At 50.7% G+C, this 16560-nt stretch overlaps 1 protein-coding gene across 5 annotated transcripts in view; it reads right to left on the bottom strand.

The window, feature by feature from the left end:
• Nucleotides 1–16560, bottom strand: part of xpo4 (exportin 4) — an 82889-nt gene that overhangs the window by 24917 nt on the left and 41412 nt on the right. For all 5 annotated transcript variants that reach the window (XR_013936665.1, XM_080498636.1, XM_080498634.1 and 2 more), the window contains 5 exons: nucleotides 10635–10809; nucleotides 10014–10190; nucleotides 8222–8364; nucleotides 3822–3967; nucleotides 2981–3158 (listed from right to left, as the gene is read on the bottom strand). Coding sequence is in view for 4 of the 5 variants with exons in the window: in XM_080498636.1 (XP_080354762.1) it covers nucleotides 2981–3158; nucleotides 3822–3967; nucleotides 8222–8364; nucleotides 10014–10190; nucleotides 10635–10809 (819 nt within the window). In the remaining variant the exon portion in view is untranslated. The remainder of the gene's footprint in view (nucleotides 1–2980; nucleotides 3159–3821; nucleotides 3968–8221; nucleotides 8365–10013; nucleotides 10191–10634; nucleotides 10810–16560) is intronic.

Below are 16560 nucleotides of genomic sequence, written 5' to 3'. Positions count from 1 at the left end.
CTCACGACATGTAAAGCAGTCTAAACCGCTCTAGACCGCTCCAAAGGCGACCGCTTTTCCGCTACCCATCCGTTGGGGTGCCGGGGACCATGGAACGGGTCTGAGGTTGAGCTGCTGTCTGCTGATTGGTCAGTGATTTACCACACGCCCTCAATATTTTAATGTGCTGGCTGGATGAAGCCTCTGCTGTCAGTGTGGTCAGCTGTGCTCTGGTTGTTTTTATTTTCATTTTCTTTTCTTTGCTGCTCAACTTTAGTGTTTGTTGTGAAAGAGCGACTAGAGGCAGGGGGAGACCGGGGGGGAGGGACTTTGCATCGCGTTGGAGTTTTCTGTTTGCAGCATAGCGCTCGCCGTGGCGCTGATGTGCGTCCGTGACACCGGAGTCTGGAGCTCTCGTCTCCGGCGCTGACCGCTCCGCTTTCCAGAGGCGGTCAGCGTTCTGTTCAGCCGCGGTCAGTGGCGCTTTATCGCGGGGACAGACCGCGGGAGCGATGAAAAGGAGCTCGGAGCTCGGCGCCTCCGTGTTCCGGCGCTGCGCTGTGGCGCCGGAGTGGAAAACCTCCTGGGTTTGAGCAGAAAGCTCAGACTCCCGTGTCTGTGCCTCAGCCAACTGGGGGGAACGCTCCGGCCACTTGCCCCACACCCGAGCGCTCGAGTGCGAGGCAAGTCGCCGGCAAGCGGCGGAGCGACTCGCTCTCTCAAAACAAACACGGAAGTTGCGCTGCAGCTCTCCACTGCAAAAAATGACTGCTGCAAAAAAAAACAGTGCAAAGTGGAGAATTTAAACAACAACAGAGGATTCATAAGATCTACATCTGACGACGTTCTTTTCTGTTATAATGTCACATTTCTGCGGAGCTCATAAGCCCCGCCCACTTTTCATGCTCCTCTCTGCAGTGGGGACGCGACCCAAAATTTCGGTCGGGGTTTCTATTCCGAACTGCTCCGAACCGCTCCGCTCCGCCCCGGCACTTGTGTGCGGTGGAGACGGGGCTAAAGTCATGTTAAAGCACAACCAGTGTGAGGATGTGAGTGAGGAGTGGACCGGGTCAGACCGGGTTAGACTGGATCAGACCGGGTCAGACTGGATCAGACCGGGTTAGACCGGGTCAGACTGGATCAGACCGGGTCAGACCGGATCAGACCGGATCAGACCGGGTCAGACCGGGTCAGACTGGGTCAGACTGGGTCAGACCGGGTCAGACCGGATCAGACCGGGTCAGACTGGATCAGACCGGGTTAGACCGGGTCAGACTGGATCAGACCGGGTCAGACCGGATCAGACCGGATCAGACCGGGTCAGACCGGGTCAGACTGGGTCAGACCGGGTCAGACCGGATCAGACCGGGTCAGACCGGGTCCAACCACAGCTCCCGCCGGCTCACGTTTCACTGATGAATTATGTCCCTTCCAGGTTCCAGCCGTCTGTTTACTGGACATCAAGGATCTGGTCAAGGTTTGGTGTTGTGGGGAACCGACCAGAGGAGAAGGTGCTGCGGGTCAGACCGGGTCAGACCGGGTCAGACCGGGTCAGAACAAGAGGAGAAGGTGGTCTCTGTTGCTCAAAGACATGAGACGGTCTACTGACAGTAAACTGGTCCTGCAGGAGGTCCTGCTGGACCATGTCTGTTCTACCTGGTCTTCATGGTCTTCATGGTCTCCATGGACTGGTCCTGCTCCTCAGAGGCAGTGAAGATGTGATACCAGTCTACCTTCAGGCCACCAGACCAGCAAAGGGGAGTCAAAGACCACAACCATGGAAAATATTACATTACACTGGTTTCATCGCTCTAATGGAGACGTCAACACATCTGGGCCTTCTGGACGGTGGTCCTCATGTGAAGGCTGATCAGGTGGTCCTCATGTTAAGGCTGATCAGGTGGTCCTAATGTTAAGGCTGATCGGTGCATATTAAAACAATGTAATCCAAAGAAAAGTTCTAACACACAGACACACACACAGACAGACAGACAGACAGACAGACAGACAGGCAGACAGGCAGACAGACCCCTGTGGGTTCCGTGTTGTTCTAGAAACCCAGTTAAACACGTGGTCCTGTTAGCAGACGCTTCTCTATCCAGACCTTGTGTTCCAGGGTCTTAAGCCCCACACCTTGTGTTCCAGGGTCTTAAGCCCCACACCTTGTGTTCCAGGGTCTTAAGCCCCAGACCTTGTGTTCCAGGGTCTGGGGCCCAGACCTTGTGTTCCAGGGTCTTAAGCCCCAGACCTTGTGTTCCAGGGTCTGGGGCCCAGACCTTGTGTTCCAGGGTCTGGGGCCCAGACCTTGTGTTCCAGGGTCTTAAGCCCCAGACCTTGTGTTCCAGGGTCTTAAGCCCCAGACCTTGTGTTCCAGGGTCTTAAGCCCCAGACCTTGTGTTCCAGGGTCTGGGGCCCAGACCTTCACAGATCAACAGTGTCGCTGAGGAGAAGCAGCTCCTGTGTGGCTCAGACTCTTTCACCTTCCCTCCACATGCTTTCTTAATTAGTTTGTAGACTGGAGCCGTCGACCTTCCCGTTGTCGGAGGCCGACGCCACAGAGCCACGGCCAACAACTGTAAATATCCCGTGTCACACCTCAAGAAGCAGAGAGGATAATCCACACGTTCAAAAGCTCCTCGGCATCATTCACTCATCTGTTTCTATTCTGAGGAAAACACAGTCGACAAAGAAAAAGCATGCAGGTTTCCTACATCGAACACCAACAACTACAATCTGGGCTCAATGTTTACGCTTCCTGCAGGCCGCAGCTTTTCATCTACTTATGACTGAAATCATATTCAGGATTCATGAATCTATCTCAACTTCAACCCGACAGAATTGTTTCCTCTTTCCAATGTAACTTCAGATTTCAAGCAGTGGCAGTTGTTGAAGCTGGTGAAGCAGTGTGATCAGAGTCACACTGCTTCATTAGTTCATCGAGAAATCCTGGTTGTGAGGAAACATTTCCACAGGAAAAACATAAATAATAAATAAATCCCACCTGATGACGCAGTCGGTGCGGTGGCAGCCCGGGATGGACGAGGCCTTCTCCCCCGGAGAGCCCAGGATCTGCAGGGTGGTGTTGATGTCCACCTCTGTGGAGTGCTTGATGGAGAACTCCATCACCTCGGACGGGATCAGAGGCGTTTCGCCCTGAGGGTCGTCTGCCAGGAGATACCCTGCAGAGCAGACGGACACAAACAGTTTCCCTCCATTCAAACCCTGGAGATCAAGAAAACCACTACTTTCACTGAACAGCCTTTCTTGGCAGACGTTTGAGAATCTTGTTTTGAATAATGTTTGAAATGTATACATCATAAAATCAAATATAAAACTAATGCTGGAATGTCAAGAACAGGTAAATCACTACCAGCTCCCAATAATACTGTGAGGACTCCATAATTACTTCCAAGTACTCAAATACGGTCAGTTTAAACTCCTCTGAAGCTTTAATGTTGTGAAAACATATTTATTAGTGACAGGTTCTGGCCTTGGCCGTGTCTTATTTTGGAAGTGTGGCCCAGCCAGCCTCACCAAAATGCTTTAAATGATGTCGACCGGGACAATATTTGATTTAAGTCTCACCCACAGCTGGGTGGAGTTCTCTGTTTCAGCCTCGGCCACAAATAAAACCAGTTAACTAGAAAATACAACGCTGGAAAAGTCATCTGTGAACACTATAAAAGTCCCTCTGTTGTTTTGTAGCAGCCTACAGCTCCTTGTTACTCTGGTTTTGATCAATCCTGTGGAAACTAACAGCTTGTACTGACCCCCCCCTCACCCAACAGTCCGAATCAGGTCTAACTTAAGTCCCTGTCCCTGTAGTGGTGTCGGGGGCTGACCTGAGACCAGGATGAGCCAGTGGATGTCCTCGTACAGGTCGTCCAGGACTTTGCGGTCTAAAGAGCCGAAGTCTGAGGCGGTCATGAGCTGCTGCTGGGTCCTCTGCAGCTGGCCGTGGAGCCGCGTGACCCGGTCCTCCAGCAGGCTGGGGGGGACGGGGGGGACAGGACAGAACTTTAGAGGAATCACAACCTCGGTGGACCAAAGAGAGTTTGACAAAGTCTGGAAGAGGTCCTGCTCAGGATGTGTCCACGTGGAGAAACGTTGGAGACAGTGATCGGTGAGGACAGGAATCAGTGAGGACAGTGACCGGTGAAGACAGTGATTGGTGAGGACAGTGGTCGGTGGGGACAGTGGTCGGTGAGGACAGTGGTCGGTGGGGACAGTAGTCGGTAAGGACAGTGGTCGGTGGGGACAGTGATCGGTGGGGACAGTGGTCGGTGAGGACAGTGGTCGGTGAGGACAGTGGTCGGTGGGGACAGTGGTCGGTGAGGACAGTGGTCGGTGGGGACAGGAATCAGTGGGGACAGTGATCAGTGAGGACAGGAATCGGTGAGGACAGGAATCCGTGGGGACAGTGATTGGTGAGGACAGGAACCAGTGAGGACAGGAACCAGTGAGGACAGGAATCAGTGAGGACAGTGACCGGTGAAGACAGTGATTGGTGAGGACAGGAATCGGTGAGGACAGGAATCAGTGGGGACAGGAATCAGTGGGGACAGGAACCAGTGAGGACAGGAATCAGTCCAACCAGAGAGGAGTGGTGGACAGGGTGATGCTCAACGGCACAAAGACCAAACAGATTTCATGAAGCAGAAAGAAGATTATTAACGCTGAACCGCTGGACACTGAAGGTGATTTATCATCCATCAGAAGAAGAAAGTTCAGTCCTCCAGAGTCCTGCTGGACAAAAGGACATCATTTCCTCCGTCCAGCTCCGTCTGGACGTAGAAATGAGTTTGGGTGGAGGCGAGCGTCCCGACCGACTGTTGAGGAGCTGCACTGACTATCACTCATACTTTAATCATGTTTATCTTGCTATGTTGCTTCTGTACGAACCCCGCAGAGCGTTAACATGTTGGAGGGTGGAGTTACGTGATGCACCTGAACGCATCACCAAAAGCTCCTGCAGGTAAAACCAGACCAACATGGCGGCTCAGACAGAAACTCTCTTTTATTACTGGAACCATTCAGAGAAATGCTTTTCTGAAACCTGGAGGCGGGAAAGTAAAACGCTGCTTTACAGACATGTGGTCTGTTGTGAGGGGGCGTGGCCTGTTGTGGGGGGGGCGTGGCCTGCTATTCTGACAGCATCTCCTCGGAGTATGAACTGTCCTTGTTCTTATGTTCATCTGGAGAGGAACTGTGGAGGTTCTCGTCATGGAGGAGGGGGGGACACGTCTTAGTTCGGGGACATGTACATACTGTCCCATTTCCTTTTGAGTGGCCTGGACAGGTCCCATAGAGCCGTCATAACCTTTACATTTAAACTTTTCTTTGTTGTGGCTCAGAGAATACACCACGGAAAAGTCAATAGTTTCACAAAACCAAACCGTTTCTGCGGAAAATGACGACAATCTCAACACAAGTCATTTTAAAGATTCTTTCTTGTGCAAAATACAGTGAAGCTTTTATCCTCTAGCTGCCGTATATGCAGGTTTTTACAAACTCGGCTTTGAGGCTCATGCTAGTTTAGCATCTTTCATACCTCAGCTCAGTGTTGTGTCCAGACCTTAGTTAAGAAGAAAACAACAAAACAGCCGTTTTCTTTGACATCTTCATACAATTTGCTTGATTGATTGATCGATTGATTGATCGATCGTGGGCTGGTTTTGCTCTCAAGCTTGATCTGAAATCTACACCTCTCCAATTGTAAGATATTTACATATTTATCGCAGTCAAACTATACCTGGATGTGTCACAAGCAAAAACAAAGTCTCATATGAAATTATAATGTTTTGACTTCCTGCTCAGCCGCATTTCAGGGAAATAATTGTTTTTAAATAATTTTGAAACAGTAAAAATCTATCCCACAGAAGTTTATGCAACAATATTTCCACTTTATATATATATATAAGAAAAAGTAAAACTGTCTCATCTTGTGTTGGAACCTTTAAATTCAGCAGCCTAATAACTAAATCTTGAAGAGAGAGCACCACATGTATTTCAGAAGAACCTCCACCAGGGGCTGGTCGCACTGGAAGTGTCTTTGCTTGATATTTAGCTGCCGCTGCTGAGTTCCCCAAGTATTTCTGACTGAAACCACAATCACAAGCACACTGAGTCTATTTTTCCACCATTGTACACAAAACTACAACTGTGGGCTGAATTCTGAGCTTTTCTGAAAGAAGAAAAAGGAAAAAGCATAACTATTGTCCAGAAGTGTCCCTGAACGCCTCTCAGTAAACTGACTAGTTCTGCAGCATCCAACCAGCTTTAACACTTTAACACCACCAGACCAGGACACTTCCACCAGCAGAGGCTCTCACTTCCTGCTGAGCAGGGGGGTAGTGGTAACTGGTTAACTGGTTACCTGGTGAGCAGGGGGACAGTGGTAACTGGTTACCTGGTTACCTGGTGAGCAGGGGGACAGTGGTAACTGGTTAACTGGTTACCTGGTGAGCAGGGGGATACAGTGGTAACTGGTTACCTGGTGAGCAGGGGGGTAGTGGTAACTGGTTACCTGGTTAACTGGTGAGCAGGGGGATACAGTGGTAACTGGTTACCTGGTGAGCAGGGGGGTAGTGGTAACTGGTGAGCAGGGGGGTAGTGGTAACTGGTTAACTGGTTAACTGGTGAGCAGGGGGATACAGTGGTAACTGGTTAACTGGTGAGCAGGGGGGTAGTGGTAGCTGGTTAACTGGTTACCTGGTGAGCAGGGGGCTACAGTGGTAACTGGTTAACTGGTGAGCAGGGGGGTAGTGGTAGCTGGTTAACTGGTTACCTGGTGAGCAGGGGGATACAGTGGTAACTGGTTACCTGGTGAGCAGGGGGATACAGTGGTAACTGGTTAACTGGTGAGCAGGGGGGTAGTGGTAACTGGTTACCTGGTGAGCAGGGGGATACAGTGGTAACTGGTTAACTGGTGAGCAGGGGGGTAGTGGTAACTGGTTACCTGGTGAGCAGGGGGGTAGTGGTAACTGGTTACCTGGTTAACTGGTGAGCAGGGGGTAGTGGTAACTGGTTACCTGGTGAGCAGGGGGGTAGTGGTAACTGGTTAACTGGTGAGCAGGGGGATACAGTGGTAACTGGTTAACTGGTGAGCAGGGGGGTAGTGGTAGCTGGTTAACTGGTTACCTGGTGAGCAGGGGGATACAGTGGTAACTGGTTAACTGGTGAGCAGGGGGGTAGTGGTAGCTGGTTAACTGGTTACCTGGTGAGCAGGGGGATACAGTGGTAACTGGTTAACTGGTGAGTGGGGGGTAGTGGTAACTGGTTACCTGGTTAACTGGTGAGCAGGGGGATACAGTGGTAATTGGTGAGTAGGGGGGTAGTGGTAACTGGTTACCTGGTGAGCAGGGGGATACAGTGGTAACTGGTTAACTGGTTACCTGGTGAGCAGGGGGATACAGTGGTAACTGGTTAACTGGTGAGCAGGGGGGTAGTGGTAACTGGTTACCTGGTGAGCAGGGGGATACAGTGGTAACTGGTTAACTGGTGAGCAGGGGGGTAGTGGTAACTGGTTAACTGGTTACCTGGTGAGCAGGGGGACAGTGGTAACTGGTTACCTGGTTAACTGGTGAGCAGGGGGATACAGTGGTAACTGGTTAACTGGTGAGCGGGGGGTAGTAGTAACTGGTTACCTGGTGAGCAGGGGGATACAGTGGTAACTGGTTAACTGGTGAGCAGGGGGGTAGTGGTAACTGGTTAACTGATTACCTGGTGAGCCGGGGGATACAGTGGTAACTGGTTAACTGGTGAGCGGGGGGTAGTGGTAACTGGTTACCTGGTTAACTGGTGAGCAGGGGGATACAGTGGTAACTGGTTAACTGGTGAGCAGGGGGGTAGTGGTAACTGGTTACCTGGTTAACTGGTGAGCAGGGGGATACAGTGGTAACTGGTTACCTGGTGAGCAGGGGGATACAGTGGTAACTGTTTAACTGGTGAGCAGGGGGGTAGTGGTAACTGGTTAACTGGTAAGCAGGGGGTAGTGGTAACTGGTTACCTGGTTAACTGGTGAGCAGGGGGTAGTGGTAACTGGTTACCTGGTTAACTGGTGAGCAGGGGGTAGTGGTAACTGGTTACCTGGTGAGCAGGGGGGTAGTGGTAACTGGTTAACTGGTGAGCAGGGGGATACAGTGGTAACTGGTTAACTGGTTACCTGGTGAGGAGGGGGATACAGTGGTAACTGGTTACCTGGTGAGGAGGGGGATACAGTGGTAACTGGTTAACTGGTTACCTGGTGAGCAGGGGGATACAGTGGTCTGCAGCCACCCGTCCCAACATGCCGATGCTGGACAGCTGGTCTGAGAACAGTTCCCGGTCATCCTCCTGCAGCTCGTTGATCTCCTCCTCGTCGTGGGACGACAGGCCGTTCACCGACTGGTTAAAGTGAAGGAGAGAGAGTTCACACAGAAACCGGCGACAGTGAGGACAGTAGCAGTGAGGACAGTGAGTGCAGTGAGGACAGTAGCAGTGAGGACAGTGAGGACATTGAGGGCAGTGAGGACAGTAGCAGTGAGGGCAGTGAGGACAGTAGGACAGGGCAGTGAGGACAGTGAGGGCAGTGAGGACAGTAGCTGCTGGCAGTGAGGACAGTGAGGACAGAGATGACAGAGAGGACAGTGAGGACAGTAGCTGCTAGCAGTGAGGACAGTAGCTGCCAGCTGTGAGGGCAGTGAGGACAGTAGCAGTGAGGACAGTGAGGGCAGTGGGGACAGTAAGGACAGTAGCAGTGAGGACATTGAGGGCAGTGAGGACAGGAGGACAGAGATGACAGAGAGGACAGTAGCTGCTAGCAGTGAGGACAGTAGCTGCCAGCTGTGAGGGCAGTAGCTGCCAGCTGTGAGGGCAGTGAGGACAGTAGGACAGTGAGGACAGTAGCAGTGAGGACAGTGAGGGCAGTGGGGACAGTAGGACAGTGAGGACAGTAGCAGTGAGGACAGTGAGGGCAGTGGGGACAGTGAGGGCAGTGGGGACAGTGAGGACAGTAGCAGTGAGGACAGTAGCAGTGAGGACAGTAGCAGTGAGGACAGTGAGGGCAGTGAGGACAGTAGCTGCTGGCAGTGAGGACAGTAGCAGTGAGGACAGTGAGGACATTGAGGGCAGTGAGGACAGTAGCAGTGAGGGCAGTGAGGACAGTAGGACAGTGAGGACAGTAGCTGCCAGCAGTGAGGACAGTAGCTGCTAGCAGTGAGGACAGGGCAGTGAGGACAGTAGCAGTGAGGACAGTGAGGGCAATGAGGACAGTGAGGACATTGAGGGCAGTGAGGACAGTAGCAGTGAGGGCAGTGAGGACAGTAGGACAGAGAGGACAGTGAGGACAGAGATGACAGTGAGGACAGTAGCTGCCAGCAGTGAGGACAGTGGCTGCTAGCAGTGAGGACAGTAGCTGTCAGCTGTGAGGGCAGTGAGGACAGTGAGGGCAGTGGGAACAGTGAGGACAGTGAGGACAGTAGCAGTGAGGACATTGAGGGCAGTGAGGACAGGAGGACAGAGATGACAGAGAGGACAGTAGCTGCCAGCAGTGACGACAGTGAGGACAGTAGCTGCTAGCAGTGAGGACAGTAGCTGCCAGCTGTGAGGGCAGTGAGGACAGTAGGATAGTGAGGAGAGTAGCAGTGAGGACAGTGAGGACAGTAGCAGTGAGGACAGTAGGACAGTGAGGACAGTAGAACAGTAGCAGTGAGGACAGTAGGACAGTGATGACAGTAGCAGTGAGGACAGTGAGGACAGTAGCAGTGAGGACAGTAGGACAGTGAGGAGAGAGAGGACATTAGGACAGTGAGGACAGTAGGACAGTGAGGACAGTAGAACAGTAGCAGTGAGGACAGTAGGACAGTGATGACAGTAGCAGCGAGGACAGTGAGGACAGTAGGACAGTGAGGACAGTGAGGACAGGAGCAGTGAGGACAGTGATGACAGTGAGGACAGTGAGGACAGTAGCAGTGAGGACAGTAGGACAGTGAGGACAGTGATGACAGTGATGACAGTGAGGACAGTAGGACAGTGAGGACAGACAGGACACTCACCAGGTTGCGTGTCCCGTCGGGAGCAGCCAGGTGACACTGGATGTAGGAGTTGAAGACTTGGACGGCCGGCTGGACGAAGCAGCCCCGGGGGAAGTGGTCCTCGTCCTGGACCAGCGTCAACCAGGACTCCAGCAGCTTGTCGTAGGCCTCCATGTACACCATGTCGTCCTTGTCCAACTGGAGACAGGGACAGTTACAGCCCGTCACTTTAAAATCTACATTTGACTGAAATAACACTGAAAACCTCATTGGACACAAAATGTCCCTCGTTAAACCAAATGAGTCTCAACAAGATTCCACTGAAAACATTAAATTGAACATAAAAACAATATATGGACACACATGGACTCATTGGAACACTTTAGATCTTGTAACATAACGAGACGTGGACACTGACAGACGTCAGCATCATGTCCAACCCAAAGCCTGTGAGAACATCTGCAAAAGTCACATTTACTGGATCAAGGGTCCAAAACTGCTGCATTTTTTCAATCTATTGTCAAGTTTGAAGAAAAAATCCTTTAAAATCTGAACTTTTGAAAACGCTGATTCATTGTAAACTGACAGTTAAACTCCAGACTCAAAGAAAGAAAGAGAAGCAGCAGCAGTGGTGATACCCACCACCTCCTCCAGGGCGGCGCTGCGGCCAAACGAGCAGCTGAGCAGCGTGAGGCAGTTGATGAAGGAGGTGAAGAGGTCGCTGGGCAGCGCCGTCAAGGTGCTCCGGGGGAACATGGTGATCAGGTTGGAGATCACGTTGGAGATGCCCACCGCCTCAGAGTCCTCGATGTCAATCCTGAGGACATGAGACAGGAGAGAGGAGACATGAGACCAGAGAAGACATGAGACATGAGGAGAACCAGAGACCAGAGAGAGACAGGAGACATGAGACCATAGACATGAGACCAGAGACATGAGAGAGACAGGAGACATGAGACCAGAGACATGAGAGAGACAGGAGACATGAGACCATGGACATGAGACCAGAGACATGAGACCAGAGACGACATGAGACCAGAGACATGAGACCAGAGACGACATGAGACCAGCGACGACATGAGACCAGAGAAGACATGAGACCAGAGACGACATGAGACCAGAGACATGAGACCAGAGACATGAGACCAGAGACGACATGACACATGAGACCAGAGACATGCTAGATACAGGAGATATGAGACATGAGACCAGAGACATGAGAGAGACATGAGACATGAGACCAGAGACATGAGACACGAAACCAGAGACATGAGACACGAGACCAGAGATGACATGAGACCAGAGACATGACACGAGACCAGAGACCAGCGACGACATGAGACCAGAGAAGACATGAGACCAGAGAAGACATGAGGAGAACCAGAGACCAGAGAGAGACAGGAGACATGAGACCAGAGACATGAGACATGAGACCAGAGACACGAGAGAGACAGGAGACATGAGACCAGAGACATGAGACCAGAGACATGAGAGAGACAGGAGACATGAGACCATAGACATGAGACAGGAGACCAGAGACATGAGACACGAGACCAGAGACACGAGACCAGAGACGACATGAGACTAGAGACATGAGACCAGAGACGACATGAGACCAGAGAAGACATGAGACCAGAGAAGACATGAGACCAGAGAAGACATAAGACCAGAGACGATTTGAGACCAGAGACATGAGACATGACACAAGACCAGAGACCAGCGACGACATGAGACCAGAGAAGACATGAGACCAGAGACATGAGACACAAGACCAGAGACATGAGACCAGAGACGACATGAGACCAGAGACATGAGACCAGAGACGACATGAGACCAGAGACATGAGACCAGAGACGACATGAGACCAGAGACGACATGAGACCAGAGACATGCGACCAGAGAAGACATAAGACCAGAGACCTGAGACACAAGACCAGAGAAGACATGAGACCAGAGACCTGAGACACGAGACCAGAGAAGACATGAGACCAGAGACATGAGACCAGAGAGCAGAGACCAGAGACACGAGCAGAATTACAGGCGAGGACTCCGGAGTTGGTTTGTAGAAAAAAGGAAACTAGTGACTATTTTTATCTCGGTGGTAAAATTCTGGACAAAAAAAGAAAAAAGGTTCTTAAAGTTCAAACGGCCTCGTTTCCATTTCCAAACTGAGTTTCCACTGCTGCTGAGATGAACTGCTGACTTTCCAGTTCACCTCACTGACTCTTTTCCTCTGTTCATTGGGTTTTCTGCTTGATTGTAAAACATGGACCACCAAAAGGAAAGTCGTGTGGAGCTGGAAGGGGACAAAGGTTATATAATACTACACACACACACATGGTGAATCAAGCTGCTATCGCTTGCTGGTCACTTATACACCAACATGGTCTGAGAGACTACTTATTTGTGATGAACTGAAACAACCAACAACTAGAGGGAGGGGGGGGGGGAGGGAGGGAGGAGGGAGGAGGGAGGGAGGGGGGGAGGGGGGGAGGAGGGAGGAACCACCCTATCAGATGGACTGGACTGTGCACAACTGCTCACTGCTGCTCTGCTGCTGCTGCTGCTGCTGCTGCATGGCTTCATGATGAGGACACTGGAAAAACCTCCAGGAATAGGTGATGAGAGAGAGAGAGAGAGAGAGAGAGAGAGAGAGAGAGAGAGAGAGAGAGTGAGAGAGCCAGCGAGAGAGAGAGAGAGAGAGAGAGCCAGCGAGAGAGAGAGAAAGAGTGAGAGAGCCAGCGAGAGAGAGAGAGAGAGAGAGAGAGAGAGAGAGAGCCAGCGAGAGAGAGAGAAAGAGTGAGAGAGCCAGCGAGAGAGAGAGAGAGAGAGAGAGAGAGAGAGAGCGAGAGAGAGAGAGAGCCAGAGAGAGAGAGGGAGAGAGAGCGAGAGAGCCCTTCCTCATTGGTCACATGGTCCACCATAGAACTTCTGCACATTGTGAGTCTCACTGTTGTGTTTGTTTCTGCTGCTGGTCTCCACTGCTCTCTCTCTCTCTCTTTACCCTCAGTTTTGGTCTCCACTGCTCTCTCTCTCTCTTTACCATCAGTTTTGGTCTCCACTGCTCTCTCTCTCTCTCTTTACCCTCAGTTTTGGTCTCCACTGCTCTCTCTCTCTCTTTACCATCAGTTTTGGTCTCCACTGCTCTCTCTCTCTCTCTTTACCCTCAGTTTTGGTCTCCACTGCTCTCTCTCTCTCTTTACCCTCAGTGTTGGTCTCCACTGCTCTCTCTCTCTCTTTACCCTTAGTTTTGGTCTCCACTGCTCTCTCTCACTCTCTCTCTTTACCCTCAGTGTTGGTCTCCACTGCTCTCTCTCTCTCTCTTTACCCTCAGTGTTGGTCTCCACTGCTCTCTCTCTCTCTTTACCCTCAGTTTTGGTCTCCACTGCTCTCTCTCTCTCTCTCTACCCTCAGTTTTGGTCTCCACCACTTTTCAAAGCTTCATGTAACTCAATGCTCCTGACAGGAAGTGACCTCCAAACATCTTATGCTGGAAATATTAACAGATCTGCTCTTATTTTGAAAATCATTTGTAACATAAAAACATTTGTATTATTGACTTCAAGAATGGGTGGATTTGTCTTTTATCATACTTAATAATAACAATAATTATTATTATTATACATAACAGTCTTGAACCAGCATATTTAGTGACATAATCCTGGAGTCACATCTAAACAGTTTACACCTTTCAGCCACAACATTACAACCACCGGCTGCTTTCATCTATGACAGTTAGTGTGGACTCATTAGGCCACGTCCATCACTCTGTCCATCACTCTGTCCATCACTGTCCATCACTCTGTCCATCATTCTGTCCATCACTGTCCATCACTGTCCATCACTCTGTCCATCATTCTGTCCATCACTCTGTCCATCACTCTGTCCATCACAGGCTCAAGGCTGTCGTTATGGAGACGATGTGGTGTCCATCAGGATCATTACTGGTCTTGTCTAATTTGCTCAAAGCCTTTTAATGACTGTAAAACATCCAATTAAAGACCAGAACCTGTCTCATACATTCCATTTGATAAGAAGAGAGGAGAAAGACGTCCTACCAGGAACTGTAAGGACGTCTTACGTCCTTACAGGACGTAAGACAAACAAACAATAAAGCCGTCAGACTGCAGTGAGGTTTATTAAATATGACGGAAAAGATCCAACGACTCAACAAGCTGAACACGGACAGGTTGAGGGGACGAGTCTCTACAGGTTGAGGGGACGAGTCTCTACAGGTTGAGGAATGAGTCTCTACAGGTTGAGGGAATGAGTCTCTACAGGTTGAGGGGACGAGTCTCTACAGGTTGAGGGAACGAGTCTCTACAGGTTGAGGGGACGAGTCTCTACAGGTTGAGGGGACGAGTCTCTACAGGTTGAGGGGATGAGTGTCTACAGGTTGAGGGAATGAGTCTCTACAGGTTGAGGGGATGAGTGTCTACAGGTTGAGGGAATGAGTCTCTACAGGTTGAGGGAATGAGTCTCTACAGGTTGAGGGGATGAGTGTCTACAGGTTGAGGGGATGAGTGTCTACAGGTTGAGGGAATGAGTCTCTACAGGTTGAGGGGATGAGTCTCTACGGGTTGAGGGAATGAGTCTCTACAGGTTGAGGGGATGAGTCTCTACGGGTTGAGGGAATGAGTCTCTACAGGTTGAGGGGATGAGTCTCTACAGGTTGAGGGGACGAGTCTCTGGTTCATTAATCTGAGCAACACTTTTCATAAGTGCTTCACATTTGATGCGATGTTTAAAAAAAAGTTTCATATTACAGCGTTTTATTTTGAAACTTCCTCAGTCGGGTCCTCAACACTTGTTGAATATTCGAACCAAAACCTATAAGAGCCTCTAAATGTAGATCAATTCAAGTTGTCCAAGGGGACAATGCATTCCGTCCTTTAGCTGCCATGCAGGAGACAACAGGTGAGAGACAGACACCAAAGCCTGATAATTTGAGGAGCAGCTGGTGGACAATGGAGGTATAAATAGGACTAATAGGACTAATAGGCTCTCCTCTGTCATTGTTGAAGGAATTACTGCTGCATGTGGAGCTGAACTGAAACTCCTCCACTACAATTACACTCAATACACTCCTGAAAGGTTCTGGAGGAATCGACGACTCAGACAGAATTCTAGCAATTTAAAGTCACGAAAACAATTGAAATCCTGTTTTTCTGTAGTCGGTAAGTCGGTATACATCTTTAATACCCAAACATCATTAGGGGTTGTTTTCTAGTACGTCTCAGACAAACAGTGAAACTTTCCTCGTTGACTGTTCTTAATGAGGGACAGTGGTCACAGTGAAGACTGACCAATGCGAGGCGGTGTGCTCACACTGACGTCTGTCACAAGGTGAAGCAACATGAAGAGAGAACTGTGCTGTTCTGAGGGGAAACTCATGTAAAGTGTGGCCATTAGAGCCACCATGGAAGATTCTAGACCATATCGTTTGTCTCACATGCAGCCTGAGGGCAGAACGTCTGACACTATGATACCTGCAGTACCACGGTCTGACCACCAGGGGCACATGTTGAGGTTGTGTCCCGTGGGAGAATCACAATGTAGAAATGTGTCTGTTAAACATCATTTATGGGATTTGAGGAGTTATTTTGATCATAATATGAATTATCCTACTAGATTTTTGAGTTCCAGCGACATGTGGCCTGTTCAGACTGTATCCTCCTCCTCCTCCTCCTCCCTCCCTCCCCCCTCCTCCTCCTCCTCCCTCCCTCCTCCTCCTCCTCCTCCTCCTCCCCCCCTCCTCCTCCTCCTCCCTCCCTCCTCCTCCTCCTCCCCCCCTCCTCTTCCTTCCTCCTCCGCTTCCTCCCTCCCCCCTCCTCTTCCTCCCTCCTCCTCCTCTTCCTCCCTCCTCCTCCTCTTCCTCCCCCCCCTCCTCCTCCTCTTCCTCCCTCCTCCTCCTCCCTCCCTCCTCCTCCCCCCTCCTCCTCTTCCTCCGCTTCCTCCCTCCCCCCTCCTCTTCCTCCCTCCTCCTCCTCTTCCTCCCTCCTCCTCCTCTTCCTCCCTCCTCCTCCTCCTCCCCCCCTCCTCCCTCCTCCCTCCCCCCCTCCTCCTCCGCTTCCTCCCTCCCCCCTCCTCCTCCTCCTCCTCCTCCCCCTCCTCCTCTTCCTCCTCCCTCCTCCTCCTCCCCCCTCCTCCTCTGGAGGGGGAGAATAAGGTGTTATTTATAATGTGAGTCTATTTATCTTACCTTGTTTTACTTTACACGTGGATATTTCCATTATTGAAAATAAATGACAAATACACAAACAACCCCAGCAACATGACAAGCGTTGCCTCGTGTCCAGGAGGAATCACTGCAGCGATCGTCTGAATAAAAGAGGAAGGAAACTGACCCTGTAGTGGGAACGGCCTGGACTGGAGGACTGATGCTTTAAATCCAAGCACAAACCTCAGACGACGATTCTTTTAAACACGATGCAGGGAACAAAAGCATTCATGTAAATATAATTGGGTTTTCGCCACAAAGTCCTGACAGGAAGTCCAGCAGAGAGATTCACTGTCTGGGTTCTTCCTGTAACGTCGTAAAGCTGAGGTCCATCAACAACTTCTGTTA

Source organism: Blennius ocellaris (assembly GCF_963422515.1).
Source record: "Blennius ocellaris genome assembly, chromosome: 6".
NCBI classification, from domain to species: Eukaryota; Metazoa; Chordata; class Actinopteri; order Blenniiformes; family Blenniidae; genus Blennius; species Blennius ocellaris.
Note: the sequence above shows the minus strand (reverse complement) of the source record. Positions and strands in the feature narration are given on the sequence as shown.